Source organism: Haliotis asinina, chromosome 2 (assembly GCF_037392515.1).
Source record: "Haliotis asinina isolate JCU_RB_2024 chromosome 2, JCU_Hal_asi_v2, whole genome shotgun sequence".
Classification (NCBI taxonomy): domain Eukaryota; kingdom Metazoa; phylum Mollusca; class Gastropoda; order Lepetellida; family Haliotidae; genus Haliotis; species Haliotis asinina.
In genome coordinates this window covers 61730979-61750347 of record NC_090281.1, presented here as the reverse complement: position 1 = coordinate 61750347, position 19369 = coordinate 61730979, and the positions used below count along the sequence as shown (strand labels likewise).

General features: G+C 38.6%; 1 protein-coding gene across 5 annotated transcripts in view; it reads left to right on the top strand.

Moving 5' to 3' along the window:
* The first annotated feature begins 8257 nt into the window (after positions 1-8257).
* The window catches only part of LOC137274078 (protein WWC2-like), an 80350-nt gene continuing 69238 nt past the window's right edge, over positions 8258-19369 (top strand). For all 5 annotated transcript variants that reach the window (XM_067807071.1, XM_067807069.1, XM_067807070.1 and 2 more), the window contains exon 1: positions 8258-8462. In XM_067807071.1, coding sequence (XP_067663172.1) covers positions 8335-8462 — 128 coding nt within the window. In that variant the 5' untranslated portion in view covers positions 8258-8334. The remainder of the gene's footprint in view (positions 8463-19369) is intronic.

Here is a 19369-nt window from a genome sequence, read left to right as displayed (position 1 = left end):
AGTTAAATATTCCCAAATGAATTTAGTGGACGAAAAATGGCCGTTATCAAACACCCGTCCTTTAAAGCCATGCCTTTCAGCCAGGCCATGACCGATCATAAACCGCGTGCGGTCCAAAGTCCCACGTGCACACATCAACCCTGTCTGTCATTAACAAGTGGCACTCGGATCGTTAATAGCTTCGCTAACGGTATCTCCAAATAGGACGACTTTCAAAAGTACCATCAGTAGCCCATGTGCTGCATTGTCTGCACGCGCCCCCCGCGCTCCATTCACCTGACAATGACCTACCTGATTGATTAGAGAGTTAACCAAATCAACGAGATTGTGTTCTCGGGGTTAAAATGATACCTGAGCGCCGTCAAAGGATATAGATTTTAGGATATCTTAATTTCCGAATGAGCACAATCGAGTCTCGAATCAGAGAATGGCATTGGCTGTGTGCCACGTGACCTGTCAAGAGGTACTTTAAGCTGTTAGTGGCAAAGTAGTTAATTGCCATTTGCATAAAGGATCATAGCGGACGATGTGTTGTTATATTGTGTGTCAGGTGTGAGGCTACCAGTCCGAGCCACCGGGACAAATGACAGATCTTTGTTGCTGTGAATTAACGCTGAGGAAACATAACACATTCAATATAAGCTAAACTATGGAATCCTGGAAGGGACCTTGTCGCTTTGTTGCGTTTTGGTCAATTACGCCACCTTTTACTTGTATTTGAGAGGGCAACAACGCCACAAAGTCGCTTCTAGGATTTAGCATAAAACTGCTTAGTGTTTGACTGCGATTGTGAAAAGAAAAGTCAAGTGAACCAATTCACCCAACAATCTTCACTACCCAGCTCCACCAAAACAAACCAAAACCCCAAACACACAAAAACCAAGAATAAAACGACAAGAAAACCCCCCAAAATATTAACTAACAAAAAACTTTCCATACATATACCTGATTTACGTATACACATTTAGAGGTTTATTAATCTGGTGCATTCAATTCACATTTAATTTTAAGCGTTATTTCAGTAAAGAATTAATGAAATATTTTTTCTGTGTTTAGTCAAATTCAAGTACTGTTAAAATATTTAATGTTATAAGTAAGGCTCCCTTCCGAAGAGCAATACCAGTGATTTCGAGAGGAATTGATGATATTTTTCCCCTATACCTCTTCAATAAACTTCTAGAAGTTGGTCTACACAATGAAAGAAGTTGTGCGCAAATTTTGAATTTCAGCGTCTGAACATAGCGTTTCGTTAGGTTAACTATAAATATTTCAGACATATTGACGAAGAGGTACATTGCCAACATTAAGGAAGAAAACTAAAAACGCGAAAAAAATTGCCAAGGTTGAATTGACTAGGTTTTTCATATCCTGGTGTCCTTGTCAACAAACAGACCGTGGCGCTAAGTCGCAACATCTAGTTTCTGTAGTGAACATATTTTACAGAAGGAAAAGTTCATTTTAAAAAATAGTAATGTATCGTGAAACTATGAAACTCAAGACTAGCCACTTATTCTAGACTTGCATGGGCTTTATAGGATATATTTGTTTAACTGTCTGTTTGACAGGCCAGTGACGCCCATACTTTTAACATATAAGTCGTATCAAGGCTTCCTAGTGGTTCAGGTTGGTAGGGGTTGGTGACCTGTCAAACCAAGGAATGGCCCACAAGAGATAACTTTCGCTCTTCGTACAAACGGTCCATTTCATACTTGCATGATGAGTGGTCACGTGACACAACATGGCGTGAACATTAATCCGCGTTTGACCATCTGTTAATGACACACAACCTTGCTTTGTGGTCTATTTGTAATGAGAGAAGTCAGATCAATACACGTAACACGATGATACAGTCTCTTGATTTTATTGACAAACTGATGTATTGTTTGTTTTGCGTGATGGTGGGCAGGAACGAATCGATCCGGACAGCGGCTGTGAAAACACGGCCATGTTGTTATTTCGCGTCAAAACAACGGACTGTCAATGCGAACCATGTTGAAGCTGTAAATACATATGGTATATTCATTATAACATCAGACAATATTTAAATTTACTGAAGTAAAAACACACCTTTATTACAGTAATTTTACGAAATGACATAATCATGTTATTATATGTTATTGAATTCCTAACATGGTGACGTTGAATTTTATCAACGGCGACAGAACTGATAGGAGTTAAAGAAAATAAAAGTCAGTGGTGTATTACTAATTTAGTTGTGGCTCCATATTCTAGCATATGTATCTAGACATTTCGTTAATTACCTGAGTGAATAATATTTTACACACTGACTGAAACATACACACGAGAAAAACACGGTACTCTGGTTGTGAATCGAACCTGGACTTGGGCGTGGAAAGTGATGACTTTGACCACATGCCCCCAACGCCGCATCTTTCCACAGTTGTGAAGGAGAATCGAATATCTGACATAGTATGTGGTATCTGATGTTAAACATTAGATTGGGATGGTATTCAGTGATAATTATCCAAACAGGGTTGGGTTAGTGAACGGGATGGTATTCTGTCAGGCTGTTACAAAATTCCAAATGGAGTTGGGCGAGTAAACTGGGTGGTATTCTGTCACAAATAACCTCACTGCTTGTAAGAAGCGACTTAAAAGATCGGATGGACAGGCTCGATTACTTGGTTGACGAATGTTATCGCAGCCCCAAAGCGTGGGCTGATGCTTATGTCAATAACTGGATTGTCCAGTACGGATTCGATTATTCACGAATCGCCATAGTGTACCTCGAACGCCACAGCGTTTAACAACAACAACAAAAAAAACAACAACAAAAAACGTACACTGGTGTCGACATATTCAACGCATTTTCATTGACTGGCCAGAGAAGGTGTCATCAATTAAACCGTTAGAACAGAAGTCCCATGTATATAGTATGGTACCCACATTCATTTACTTATTCCATTAAAACCTTGTCACGTACTTCAAGCTAAGCACTGTCGCTGCATGATTTACAACATGCTAAAGACAAATACAACGCCAAACTCCAATTTCAAACGAACCACACAAGTTTCGTGTAATTCCAGTCTATAGACATGATTCAGAGGAAGGATGGTACATGCTGGAATCACCGATGACATTTCTCCTAATCCTGTCTTGACCACCTAATTTGACCCCTTGCCCACTTCCGGTTTGTCATCCGGGCTCCAGCGTCAAGGCTATCTCTTGTGTGACACATATTCAGGGTTGCGACATACCACAACTGTAACGATATTGAATGTTCAGTTGATACATTCATCCCTGGAGAAGGCCGTCATACTGTCTGACAATTACAATTTCCAAGACAAAAAGAAAGAAATAACTAAGGGACAGGGATAAGAGCCCCTGTGAGTTGGGAGATTCAGAGAAAATTTGAACAAGTAGATGCTGTAATAGTGCCACTCGAGGAGTAACTAGCAATGTCTTGACCTGCACTGGTACTGAGGTGTGCAGCGTTACCAAGATAAGTGAAAAATCTGGTGTTTGTTTTCAAATCTCAGGCAGGTCTATATTAACTCATGTCGAATTAACTCATGTCGAGTTTCCTCGATTCCATAAAAGTACAACCAGCCGGTTAAGAAAGCTTTGAAGGAAAAACAAAACCATGAGAAAAAAAAAGAAAACAAAACAAACAAAAAAACTTTGTCAAATGACTACACTGAGTGTTGCTGTTCGACAGTGTTCAGACATAACAATTCCATCATGTCACATCTATCACAGAAGTGATAGCAGTGCTGAAATAAACCAATGATGAAACTGACAAAACATCCCCTTGCCTAATCACCTGTCCCGTCACCCTCCAAGACCCTCCCCAATACAGGGACTGCCGGCGCCTGCTTGGGCAAAGATAGCGGACATATTTCAGTAGACAGGAACACCGCGTGTGTCAGTCGGTGGTGATATGGCCCCTGTGTACCGCTCTCCCTGATCACATATTTCTGCGATTATTCATCAATAGCCCACCTGAGAAAATAGCTTGTAGCGAGTCATACCACCCGCAGTGACGACTGAAACGTTCCATGCGCCATTGAACAGTGGAGGTGATCACGCGCGTTTAACACCGTCATACAATTATCGCCGCCAATCACTGACAAAGTACGGAACTTTCCTTGTCTGGTGTAGAATGAAAATGGTTTCTGATGACCGAAATGGTTTCTGAAAACCATTTCCGATGCCTAATGGGGTGGATATATGTATCTGTTATTTTTTAAGTCATAATACAATCTTTAGCTGTGTCAGTGACTTGAGTGAGTGTAGTTTTACGCCACTTATATCAATAACCAGAAATGCAACGTTTACGTGTCTTTGTGTGTGTGCTCATCCATGGAATATTACGAAAGGCGGCGTAAAACTAAACTCACTTGATCCAGTATTTCAGTAGTGTCTTCTTTTCCTCATGGGGTGTTCTGTCATCCCACCGACGACCTGGTTCGATTGATTCTAAAGTTAATCGTTTGTGTAGTCAGTCCCTACCCCTATTATTTCCGAGGCCATCAGCCATTGGTCCAGTCGTCTAGGACGTCGAAATTGTCGAGACTCCTTCACGCATACCAGAAGTAAATGGTAACGAGTTCAAATACTTTTTTGTCCCGAGACCTTACTTCGGGATTTCTTCCCTCAGTCTGCATGCATACTTTGATATATATAGGACATGTTAGAAGCATGGAATACAAAATCACTGTTTTTGCGTTCGCTGGAACGTAGCAAAAGCATCTATGTCGTTCGTTCTCACGCCCTGTCTTAATTCCTTCACTTTATCCTCATTTCGTTACATTTCATCTGTTCAATTATTCCATGCGTTGGGTTCTGTTGTTCTGTTCTGTCTCACCAGTATTCCAGGTATATGGCGGCGGTCCGTGAATAATCGGGCCTGGACCAGACAATCCAGTGATCAACGGCACAAGCGTCAATATACGCAACTGGGATACGATGACATGATTGTACCAACCAAGTCAGCGAGCCTGGCCACCCGACCCCGTTGGTCGCCTTTTCGACAAGCATGGCTTGCTGAAGGCGAGTTGCAGTTACAAGGTTTGCTTGTCACGCGAATCACGGGGTTCTATGTGTGAAGCCCATTTATAGGGTCCCTGCTGCGATATGGTTTGGGTCTTTGTAGAGGTGGCGTAAAACACTCTCACTCTTACCGTTATCAGTCATTCTTGATTCCCTTATCTGCGTACACACTTCTACTATACCTTTCTCTCATTCCTCCTTTTTACACTCATTCGTTCAGTCTCGAATTCAAACTCTTTGAACATTCTTTACAGTTCTTTATTGCTCCCGTTAAAAATCATTCGTGTTAATTCCTCCCACAAATCATACATGTGCTTATTCCTTTCATCAATCATTCGTGTCCTTATTCCTTCCATCAATCATTCTTGTTTGTTACATTTTCAAAGTTTCCTCATTTATCATGTGAATACTTTTACCCTGGTTTCCGCGCACCTTCTTTTCTTAGTAAGATACTCATTTACTTATTGTGCATGCGTCTATTCTACCTACAGTATCAATAATTCGCTCATTAATTTGTTCAATCATTCAAGGGCGTTGGGGTAGCCTAGTGGTTAAGGTGTTCGCTAATGAAGCCGAAGACCCGTCTTCAGTTCCCCACAATGTCTAGTGTGTGAAGTCCATTTCTGGTGTCCCCTGCCATGATATTGCTGGAATATTGCTAAAAGCGGTGTAAAACCCTACTCACCCACTCTTCAGTCATGTCATATTGTAGATAATACTTTTAACCGATTTATTTCTTTCTTCTCCCATTCAAGCGCTAATAAGACCCCCGTGTCCCGCGTTCCAGTCAACCACACACACCGTTCCCTCAAGCTGAATGGAGGAATTCCTGTACATAATAAAGGAACTGCTTCCCGTGGAGTGCTGTCTCAACGCTTCTATAACCAGGAGCTTCTGTGGATATGTACACAGACACCTATACGTGTCCCTAATGAAATACTTAATGCAATGCAAGAGGAATAAATACCGACGTTCTGCGACAACAATAATCATGTTTCAAGCTGTACATGAGCTTAGTCACCGATGTAATTATAGTTTGATGCATTCCACGCAAGCTTGGACTGCATTGTACTACTACACTTTCGAACTATAAATACTGTTGAATATATGCGGTATAACCGGCCAGTTGATATACCTTGTGTTGACGGCGCGGTGGCGAATGCCTCCAGTATGTAGGGTCCACGAGAGGAAGGCATTCCTAAGAGTAATGCTGTACTATAGGGTTTGAACCTGTTAACAATGAAGGGTGACTCAGTGCTGGCGTTAAAGCCACCGTCCCTTGTATACCGCAGCGTTGACGACAGATGTACCAACACGGATGTGTTTACCTTCCGTTTCGGTGTTTAATGTCTTGTAAATATTCGACATGTCCGCATATATTATGATTTTGTATCAGTGCGTGGGTTACGGAATGTTCAATGTGACTGTAAAACTCTCACATATATATACACACAATATATACAGTACGTTGTCCCTTTGCCTTGCTTCAAAACTGTAAAACACTCACATACGCACGCACGCACGCACACATGTGTATCTGTTAATAATATGTATCTGGCCGTCTGTAAATAATTGAGCCCGGACAAGACAATCCAGTGGTCAACAGCATGAGCATCAGTCTATGCAGCTGGGTATATGTCAACCAGGTCAGCGAACAGGACCACCTGATTTCGTTAGTCGCCTCTGACGACAAGCATGTAGTCGCTTTTTGGCGCAAGTACGGGTTATTGAAGGTTTATTTTACCCCGGATCACCACGGGGTAATTTCAACAACGCCACTGTCACCACCTCTGCTGCTGCTGCTGCTGCTGCTACTACTACTACTACCACCACTACTACTACTACTACTACAACTAGTTACACACAGACCGTTGTACTATAGCTTGGACACACTGAATCTGTCCTACAAGAAAGCATCTACTACAACTACTATAACAACTGCTACTACGTCTACAAGGGGAGGTAGTTTGACTTCGTGGTTGAAGCGTTCGCTCGTCACGCCGAAGACCCGCTGTTTCGATTCCCCACATGGGTACAACATATGAAGCCTATTTCTGGTGACCACCGTGATATTACTGGAATGTTGCTAAATGCGGAGTAAACCATATCCACTCACTCACTAAAACTACGACGGTGACTGCTACTACTACTACTACTACGACGACGACGACGACAACGACGACTGCTACGACTACTATTGGAAAAAGACTTGAATGTTGCTGAGTATTCCGTCAGTAGAATTTGCACAGATCTATCAGATAGATTCCGCGCTGGAACAGATCGCTTAATCTTTATGAAGATCGTAAGTGCCGTGCATTGAAAAGGCATCGTTACATATTCACACCCTTAATACGCATACAATTGGAGCTCATCACTCAGGATGGATAAAGTGACTGGTTCCCTTTCAATATGCTATTACCATAAACAAAAACAAGATAAAAATGCATCTGTGTGCATGCATGACTAGTACTTCATTGCACACTGGTTCAGACAGACAATGCATTGGAATTTCTGAATATATTAATGTTATCTGTGGTGACTAAGAATGTCCACTATTTGTCTATGGTCGAGTGCGCAGGTGCTTTAAATATAATCCATAACAGCCTTGTTGTAAACAACATACCGGGGGAATGTTTACTATTGTACTTAAGGAGACATACCATCGAGCTTGCATGGAAATACCAGTATGAATAAACAAGGCGAAAAAGAAGATACATAGGACATTAAAAAACACATACACGCTCAAAATCACACAAAACACCAATGTGATTATTGTATACTATATTTGTTCACGGATAAACACAGTTATTTGTTCACGGATAAACACAGTTATAGAATCTGACTTTCCAGTTTTAAAATCTGACAAGTTACAACCCCCTTGGTTGTTTGAATGGATCCACTTTGTATAATACTCGTGAAAGAACGATTCGTGTACTTAAAATCGGCCAATCTTGCTTAGTAGGGGGCATTTGTTCATTGCCAACTCGAACTTATATCCGATACGATTATGCATGCTTTCTTCCCTGGAATGTGGTGTTGCACGTTTATTGACAAAATGCTATCTCCGATCGAATTCCACCGAACGCATGTTATTATTTTCCATATTGTTTATGAGTTTTCTAGTGATGAAATACTTTCCCCCTGTTAACCCACATAGAAATGTTTTGCTATTTAGATATGCATTCCGATCTCGCGAATAGATCTATTGTCTCCTCTCATTGGCTGTCAGCATCACGTGACGTATGTTAATATCCCCAGTCAAAATGGTGGACAGTACTGTGAGAAGTGTCGGGAGACGATAGCGAATTTTACTGATGAACTATGCCAAAGGGCCGTAATGGAGAGATCCTCCTTCCTGACGGATGGGAAGAGGCGATAGATTATGATGGAAAAGTGTTTTATATTGATCATAATAATGGCCAAACAACTTGGATCGACCCGCGAGATAGGTGAGTCTAGCGTCTGACATGGTGCACTCTGTCAAGAGAGTGAGAGACAGAGTCAGACCGTTGACTTTTCCTTCGGCTGTCTGTACTATGTGGGAGTGGTTTTACGTCGAAGGAAGCATGTATCTTCAAAGTGCATATACTGGACTATTTATTTTGTGTTTCATTCAGTGTGTAAAATTTGTGATGAATCTTCACGAGCCAACATTCCTTTCTGTTTGAGCTAACCCCGAGAGACGTGGTGTTCTAGGTGGGAAATACAAACGGCAGTCAGCTATCCGATCCCGACCGGGTCAGTCGGTAAATTTCGTTTACAAGTACTCCTCTCGGAATACAGGGGTATATGTTGGAATCTACTTTCACTTATACGTCAATTAATTGTATTGTTTATGGCATCATTATGCACGCTGGTTATTGTAACCACCAAGGCGATGTTCATACCTAGGCGCGCATTTTACATGAAGACGGTGTAGCTTTCGGGGCGGTTATAAAAGTCATTGGGATGTGACATATAACGAGAGTTTTCCCCTGAGTTTACTCACACATTGTTGCCATCATTATTTACTGTGGTATTCATGTTTGATTGTGACATTACAAGCGCCAGGTACTACATATTTGTACTGTGTAAATAGTGGGTCGATGATAACGAATATTATTGTGCCACTGAGCCGTTATTGCTATCAAGTTTAGAGTCAACAGGTTGTATTCTGTTCAGTACTTTGTTTCTATTTGATAAAGATTCATAATATGATAGCTGGAATAGGAGAACATATTATTAGACTTCAAAATGTGTTGTCTGATCCATGTTCAGTGTTATCCTTCATAACCACTGTCACGTTTATGAAATGTTGAACGTTTTTTTGTTTACTTTTTTTCTCTCAAAATAATACTGTGTATAGTGACTGTGGGAAAAAGGAACTGGTAACAGTTTGGTTTCACCATGGGAAATAACCATTTGATACTGTGCCCCTTTCAAGTGTATTATTTCACAAATTAAGTGTTTATGGCAACAATGAAACACTTTTGAAACAGGAAAGTATTGCTATCCGGTGAACAGTAGAAACTAGACCACATTGCACACTACAAAGCTGACCCCTCCCCTCTTCAGACCAATTTCCTTTCTCCTACTTCCTATGTTGTGAGCCTGTCAAGAGCCGTGTTACAATGAAAGTGGAACACTATCGAGAATGTCCTCATACATATTCTGAAATGCTTTAGACAGTGTTAAGTTCAGTTAATGTTGGAATGTGTTTAGCTATTCATATTCTAATTGCAAAAACTGTGTTTTCAACCTCCATACCAGGAACAAAAGCTTCACATCACTGAGGTATTAAGACTGGTATTCCTTGCCAAATAGCTTGATTTAATTACCGGTATGCCAGTCTCAAGAATGTACAATATGCACATAAAATAGCTTTACCCCTCAGGCTCAATTTTGAAACTGTTCAACCAGAACAATTGAGTCCAACATGATAAGAGCTTTGTGATTTTTAAGTGCTGTTATTTCAGGTGTCTGTAATGCCACTACATTTTTGAGTAAATTCTCAGAGCCGTAATAGATTAAAATATAAAAAGACCACAATATTGAAAAGTCAATTTTTTTTGTATTGTTTATTTTCATGATTTGAATTTATTTTAGAATAATAGTGTTATGTTGGTAATAAATAATTATTCAGTTTCCAGTAATATCACACAACATTAAAGTTGTTATAAGTGCATTACAATATGGGTAGATAAACAGGTAGAAGTCAAACAAACCAGTTGTCAGTGTTATGAGGATCTACCCAATGAGTCTCATCTGGTGACAGTTTTAGTCATAATCAGTCTATCCCCATTAAACAAACATCTTAGCTGCTTTGGAACCAAGCCTAAAAATCTATAACTATTAATATAACATGTATACCATTAAATAAAGGAGTGTATATTGGGTTGAGATTGATAACCTGCAAATGATGAAGCTAAAAGGAAAGAGATAAAGAGATGTGATCATTTATTCCATTCCTTTTGAAATGTTTCATCTGTGCACATATAGCTTACTTTTTCTCATATGCAATGGCAAGTGGTACGAACCCCCTGAACACCCCGTCTGGATCCGCCCATGTGGTCTGATAGTAGATTCATTGAAAAAGTGTATTACAGTACTAACCAAGAAAGTGCAACAGAAACATGAGCTGTGATTATAGTGCTCAAAAGTGTCAAGACAAGTGCCATTATGACAGTGATGTTAGTCCGTACATTGAAGTAGTGGCATTTATAGTTGGAATATTCACAATTCAGACAGGGTCATTGTGTAACTAAGTACAAGCTCAGCATGTGTTTTCATAACAGTTTCTAATTCAGGCTGAATGTATTCATAAATATTTTTGATGAATTAAAAATGTTAAGGGATTTTTGTTTCATGCTGTTTCCATGGTATCTTCCCATAAGACAGACCATCAAAACTAAGACTGCTTAAAGCAACAGATTTTAATAGTTGGTTGCATAAGGCTTGATCACACTGTACCATGATAATAATGGTATGTGCCCATATAAAAAAGACATAGTTATGGAGCTGATCTGTGATGGTTTAATGAATGGAGTTGAAGTGTGTCATCAAACTGGATAAAAGTGATCTTGAATGGTTTTTGATCTTGGAAATCCTGAGTACTTTGCATTGATTGAATATTTTTAAATACATATTTGTTTATACCTGTACACATATTTCTCACATCAAGTTTGGTAAGTCCTTAAGAAAACAGATTCAATTATTTCCTTCCATGTTCTGCCATGGTAGTCGTCACAGAACTACTATTTCTTAATGTTAAAGTGTTCCAGAGAGACATTATTAGGGCTGCAATGATTCACCCAGGCCTCGATTTGATTTGAGTTTCAATTTTGGACCCTAGAGTCAAACAATTTCGATTCAGTTCTTCATACAAGTAAGAACATCAGATTTCATTTACGCTGGTATTTTTAATGTAAAATCTATTTTCAATTTGGCAATATCTACTAACAGCAATTCTCATTGGATAATTAACCTGGTGTCAACCAATCACCTTTTGCCTTACTTCAGTGCTTGTAACTGCTTGATTTGGAGTCACGATTGCATTCTAACTGTGTGGAAATAATTTAATGTTGATAACGGTTATCGAAAATCAAACATAAGGTGTCAGATTCGATTTTTGATGAATCATACTGAATTGCTAAAGCCCTAGATATCATATGAATAAAGTTCATAACAGAATGTACTGTAGTAAATTAATATAAGATTAATAGATGTCAATGCGTTATGTTCCACGGGTTCGATTGATATTTCCAGTTATCAAATATTTGGTAACACCCACAAGTCTGAAAAAGCTATGTTTATCTTAATGGCCATACATTCATGTTATCAGTATTATACAGGTACATGCTTCAAGTTAGCGGTTTTCTTTATTTCGTCCTCACTGATGATATTGGCTTAAAAACAATCATCTACATTGAGAGAGCTAATACCATCAAGGCAATTTTTCTATAATAGTTATCCCTGGAAAATGTCAGCAAACATTTTCTAAATTTGAATTCATAATTTTAGGCTCTGATGATTGTATTTCAGTGTTAAAATTTGTTACACACACATAGCATATGTCACTCATTACACAGTGTAGTGAATAAATAAAGAAATGGTAAAGAAGGTTACTGTAAAATTTAAATACACTGAACAGCAAAGTAAACACAACTCTGGTTATTTGTCAGTTTTTGAATAGAAGACATAAACACAAACACTTTCTTTTATGACATTTCTTTTTTTAAAACGGTGTAGAGTTGAAAAATAATTTTGGACTCATAGCATTTCAGACTTTGAGCAATAGAGCTTTATTCCTAGTTTCCATCCTTGAGCAGCTAGCTGGAATTCCCAGCGAAATTCCACATCCTTGGACTGGATGCAGTTTTGCCCTGAGTATGCTATGCTTAAAATGCTATGTTTAATAATGCTTGAAAACAATCATCTGACAATCATACCATTGAGTATCACAGCAAATACAATCATTCCATTATGTTAGGCTCCATAATTCCGAAGTGCAATTATTTCATTAGCAAGCTCCAAATGTCATATGGGAACCGTTCTGTTCTGTGAGAATACAGCTGTTTGAATTAACCCTCCACTCATCAAATGGCCATTAACACTTAGGCCCCAACTCAATGACTGGCTGTTTATGTTCTTACATCATCAGGTGTGACCAGTAATTATTACTAATTGGTATTTGACGAGGCCTAATTAGCAGGTAGGAGGTTACATGGGACAGTTGTTCAGTAGGGCTCAGCATAATTTTGTCATGATGATTTCTAGTTGTTTAAACATTTATTCTATTTTGAAAAGTTCGAATTATATATGCCTTATTGAAATCATGGAGCAGAGTAGTTGCCTGTTGGTAAATTTGAATGATCCTGTGAAAGATCTGGGTTTAAATATCCTTCAAGGTTCTAAATGTGATTCCCATTTCATTGCTTCGAGCCACGATATTGTTGTAATATTGCTAAAAGTCTAAAACTTACCACATCTACTTGCTTAATCTAATGCCAGCTAATGGATAGCCCATTTCTGGTGTCGCAGATATTGCTGGAATATTGCTAAAAGCTGCATAAAACTGTACTCACTAATTAGTGGTTCTATTTTAGTATGTTATTTGCTAAGGCATTCCAGGAACTTGTAATTGTGAGTTTGAATCCTACTCTTCCTGATTATGTGTCATGGTTTGAATTTTCCATGCCTAAATGTGACTTTAAGCTTTAATTTGTTTGTGCACATTTGAGACCTGGGCTCTTATTCTTGAAACGTTCGTAGCCCTGAAAAATCTTAACTTTGATCATAACTAATGTGTTGAAAATGGGTTTTAAAAGTTTGAAGGGTTACAAATGTTTCAAGAATAGCTAGTCAAGCTTTCCTTTCACAAGCCAACATGCCATGATATATCTGAAGTACTATTCAACTCAGTACTGGTTTTGTACAGTATCGTTAAACATGAATGAATGGAAAGCTCAGATGATTTATTGAAAACTTTATGTTACACTACAGAGAACATATCCTAGTTAAATCATAGCTGCCTGACTCAAAAGCAAATATTTTTGTGACACACAATCAAGCCAGTCACCAAACCTGACCACCCAATCTAATTATGTCACCTCTTGCAACAGGCAAGTGCTCGAGATCTCTTCTAAGCCAATACTCATTAGAGGCAAAAAACCCCAAACTACTTACAAATTGTTGAAAACATTTGTGTTCCAAATGAAATATTGCTGGGTCCAATCACCAGAAATGATGGTGGACAAAATCTGCTAGTTAACTAAAGTAAGCACTATTAGTTTGCCTCTATTTCCTTTTAATGGTTGTAGTTGCGAGATGAAGATCGTAGAGTGATAGAATTCTTTTCTGCTTATCAGCCATTACTTGAAACGTTTGTTATTAAACTTAAAATCAGAATGCAGCCTCACACCCAAGGGAAAACTTCAGCTTGAGGAGAGTCTTGGTGCAAGGAGTTTATCTTGTGTGGACATTCTTAGAAGAGTTGATAGTATGTTATGATCATCTTACCAGTTAAATACAAAACAATATGTTATCATGGAAATCTTTCCATAGATTGACATTTAGTCCAAGATTAGTTCTCCTGTTAGAAAAACCCTGCTTTTCTAAAAGCACACAGCAACAAGGACTATACTTAATTTAAAGTCTAGACGTGGCTAGTAATTCTAGACCTGAATAGTACCCCCATTTTAATTAATTTTCTTGCTATGAGATGATCTGTCTTTACAGATACAACACTAGGAAAAGAAAATCATCAAATTTATAGTTACTTTTTATTTATCTGCCATGGTCTCAGATTTGCCCTCACAATGGTTTTAGTTTGGCACTATGCACTATCTTATTCATTTGCCATGAGGTATACAATAAATATCTGCATCATTTGGGTTTATCTCCCATGTCCAACTGGCACACCGTGATACATCTGAAGTACACTATGCAGTAGCATTAGTCCACACTCCTGGAATCAACAGATCTCTTTGTATGTTTTAAATTAGCTTAGTTTTATGGCACAGCAGGCTATATTTGATAAGTAATCCAATCTGGGTGAACCAGTCCAACGATGAGCATCATCAGCATTGATCTGAGCAACTGGAATGTGATGACATCTTCCAACCAAGTCTGTGAACCTGACCAGTCTGTGCTGTTAGTCATCTCTTATGATGAGCATAGGTTGCTAAGATCTGTTCTAACTCGTAGCCTCACGGTCATATGTTTTAAGGGGCTGGAGCTCACCTGATATTTTAAGGGGTGGTATGGTAGCCACATATTTTAAAAGGTGTTAGGGTAGCTAAATAGTTGTGAAGAGAAATCTCAGTTCTTCGCATGATCAGCTTCAGTATTGCTGAAATGCTGCTACAAGCAGAATGGCATACAGTTTACTTGTCCAGTACCTGAAACATAGGTTTTCTGAATGGCCTAAGTGACATGTAACTGAAGTGCAAGCGGTATTTATGGTATTAATTTCAGGCCTATGGGTTTGAAGTTGCAGTTTTATGACCCAGTGAAAATGACATTTTCACCACTAAGAAGCACCTGTCTCTCTGAATTATTCACAGAGTGTTTGTCCTTGTTCTTCATCCAGCAGATCACGTAGCAAGTAGAGTTGCCCCAGTATCAGCAGCTGTCTTCAAACAAATCCATACAATTCACACATGCAACTGTTGACAGTATTAAATATGAATGGAGATTTATTGGGCCATGTGTCTGCCTCCCTCAAAGACTTGCTTTAGTGAAAAAAGTCCCTGAAATAACATTATCTTATTTAAGAATATATTCTGAAATTAAAAAATATAATCTAACCCAGAATTAATGCTTAAGTTTCCAATCTGAGGCAATCTAGATTAGCTGAATGGTTCTAAGCTAGAGATGGGATTTATTTTATTCAGTTTTTTAAAATGCCTGGGTGGTAATGCCACCTGTATGGCAAGTTGAAATTTGTTGAATTTATTATTAAATTAATTTTCCGTGGACTTGTGTTGTTTTTAGTGGGATATTAACATGTATGAAGTTATGGTTTAATAGTTGTGAACTTGGTAACTGATAAGGTTACAGCATTGAGGTAAGTTAAACGTGGGCACTGCCTGCCCAATGATTAAAGTGCTGATTCGTCAGGGTTTAACTCTCCTGAAACCCATTAGTGTTAATGGTTTAAAGTGGCGTCAAGCATTTGTCACTGTCTCTATCCATCAGTAATTTTCTGTAATGATCATAATTTTCCACAAATGATCAGGCTTTGAATTGATATTCAGCAATGAGTGCTTGTTGTAGGAGGTGGCTCTTGACTTACTTCATGTATTTTTTCATGTTCAAATTTCTTTGATCAATGCTCGTGATGTCAGTCACTGTATTATCATGTCAAGATTTGACTTTTGCATGAGGCTGAAATATTGCAGCATTAAACAAACACATTCAAGCCATGTGGTGTCTTCTACATGAATTATGAATTGTTAGTTGCACTGTCAGCTGTGTTCTTGAAGTTCTTGGTGCCATGCTTAGGCAGAGGCTTCCACCCCTCTGCTGCCAACTGTGTCTCAGTGAGCACGTAGAACACTGTAGCATCTAACTTAAATTCATTGATTTGCTCACAGTATTAACACATTGTTTCATCTGTATGGATATATATTACTTTTCTCGTATGCATTGGCTAGTGGTATGCTCACAAAATATATCCTCTACTGTATTTGATTGATATATGTTTAAATCACATGTCCCAACTATCTTGGCTTCAGTTGCACAATGTACTGAGCGGATATGGTGTGAATCATGTACCCTCCTGGAACGCTTATAAAAATAAGTCACAAAAGGCCATTCATCAGAGATATGTCACAAATAAAGACCCAGTGTATTGCCATGTGCTTAAAGAGAAACTGGGCCACTTGTGTCCTGGTTCATAATGGTGATCTATTTCTTGAAATATTACCATTTTTATGAAACCAGGAACATATGCTTCCAGGGAACCATCATTGTGCTGTTATTGATACCCCAGAGAATGTATGTCATTATCAGCGTGAATTGAAGATGAGTGTTTTGTATGTAAACAGCTCAGTAAGAGTGGTATGGATTGTTTTTTCTTTGTAGTGGAAGCGTTATAAACGTAAAATACTTTGTTGACATGGCAAGAGCATTGATGGTGGACATGGTATTGATGAAACATATCTTTTATCATGGTCAGGTATAGTGTTGATGATGGTGTAGGTGGTAAAGTTCTTGATCAGTAAATATGTTTTGAATTTGATTGTTGCTGGTGCCATGATACAAAACATGTATCTCATGTTGATGCAAACATATATAGTGTTGATAATGGTGTAGGTGGTAAAGTTCTTGATCAGTAAATATGTTTTGAATTTGATTGTTGCTGGTGCCATGATACAAAATATGTATCTCATGTTGATGCAAAGAGGTCAGACAGATGTAGACATTGTCATGCTAGCCTGAATCTGTTCAAGGTGTTGTTTATTGTACGTTGTATCCTTAGGGCTAGATGAATTCGGCTGTCCCTGTATATATTCTTGTTTTTATATCTTTGGTAGGTTACTTTGATGAAGCAATATTTCAGCTGACCTGTGAAGGTCCAGGGTAGAATAGGCCTTCAGCAACCCATGCTTGCCATAAAGGGTGACTATGCTTGTCGTAAGAGGCGACTAACGGGATCAGGTGGTCAGAATCGCTGACTTGGTTGACACATGTCATCGGCTGTCAATTGCACAGACTGATGCTCATGTTGTTGATCACTGGATTGTCTTGTCCAGACTTGAATATTTACATATCGCCACCATACACCTGAACAATTGCTCAGTGCAATGTAAAACTAAACTCATTAAGACGGTTCACTCATTCAGTATTCCAGCTGTGTGATATTGTTCTGTGTACAATTGATTCTAGACCAGACAATCTAGTGATTGTCATCATTAAACAACGTCCTTGCAATTTAGATAAGATGACCATCATCAACAGTCATTAAGTCAGTTGCACAGTTCCATTGGTCACATCCTACAATGGCAGGGATTGTAGTCCACTTCAAACTTGGATCATCCTGGGATGCTCGGCTTGGCTGATGTTAATGTGTACTTTCAACATATTGTAAACAAATTTCAGAATACAGACACGTTTCATTTTCCTGCTGTTGAACTTGTTCAAATGATGATTGTATGTTATTGTCATAATAATTTTAAGTGTAGTGTAAATCAATGGAATTGATTTTGTCATTGATACTTCAGTCAGTTTTTAACCTGCAGAATGTATTTTGGTTATGTTGAGCAAAGTAATATGAAACCCTTAATTTTTTAAGAGCAATGATCAGTTTCAAGCATGAAATATATAACACTTTTTATCTAAGGAGCACCAAAGCTTTTTGACATGTATGCTGGTGGTGTTAATGCATTTGACTACGTTTAAACTAGTCATTATTGCAACATGGTAACCTTTATTTGATATTTGAAGGCATGTCATTCTTGACAACACTTATTACTACTTCTAAAAATAGAAATGTAATCAAACTCCCCAAACCCAAACCCAAACCCCATGTGACCTATCTACACACCCTATTTTGGATATATACCAAACACTTATTATTTTTGTCCTTAAAAACTGGGTGCATTGGTCTGTGACATCTACAACACATATCATTGTTGGCCAGTACAGTCAGTCTGACCTGAGATCCAGTGTATCTCACAGAGTATACTTGATGTTCCCCTTAACAAACAACTAAAATAAATGGAAATCTAGATATTTCAACTTTGACACAGCCTCTGGTGAAATTTGTGCAATCGTCTGTGTGTGTCAAGTGGTAAGTTACAGAGGAAGAACAAGCACCTGTTTTTCATGTTGGGAGTGTTTATATAGTCAGCCTGTCTTTCATGCTAGCTGTCTGGCATTTCTACCCTGTATACAATAGCAAGTGCATGATGTTAGTCTGTCTTGCTCTCCTGAGGGAATCAAGGCTAGGTCTGGAGACTGGGACAGTTCACAACAGCATTGAGGTACTGAACAACAGACTGGGGATTCATTCTTTATTAAGGGATCAGGTAGCCAAGTGGTTAATGTGTTCACTTGTCACACCAAAGATCAGGTTAAATTTCATAAGTGTACAAAGTAAGATGCCCATATTGTTTCTCACATTGCTGTAAGGAGAAAAACATAAATAATTATTTGACTTGCTCTATCATCATCTGTTATGAAATGGTACAAGCTTTTGAATTCTTATATTCTGTCTTGAGGATATGTCCAGGGTAGAACTGTTTTCTATCTACCTGTACTGGTTGGGGGATTATGCAGACACCAGTCATTTCAGGCATCTTGTTTGTGACCAAAAAATATAAAGTAGTAAATATGGTATAAATATTTTGTTTTTCTTTAGCATCTAGGGACATTGCCTTATAAGTGGCAAACATTTGTTGAAGTTGTTTTGCTTTATAGATCACTGGATTGTGTAATCTGGAAATGAGTATACCTCAGGATAGTTACAGGCCAGATCAGTTTTGTTCTTAGGGCATGTAAGCTACATACAATTGAGGGCATTTACTACACATCGGCTATTTATTGTTCTTGGTTAGTAACAAACCTACGTCTTCTAGCTGAAATAGGGATGGGGTAGACTAGGGTTAATGCGTTTGGTGATCATCCCCAAACCCTGGTTTGATTCATCTCATAAGTACAAAATACTAAGCCCATATCTGGTGTCACCATTTTTTTTATTGCTGGAGTATTGCTAAAAGTGACGCAAGAAATTCATTTTCTCACTACAGCTGGACTATTGCTGACTGAGTCAGCAGCTAACAACAGATCCTTTCAATGGTGATCAGGTGATGAGACCTTTGAATGGTCAGCATGTCACAGTGACATTGAATGTAGCTGAAGGTTTTAGTCAGTG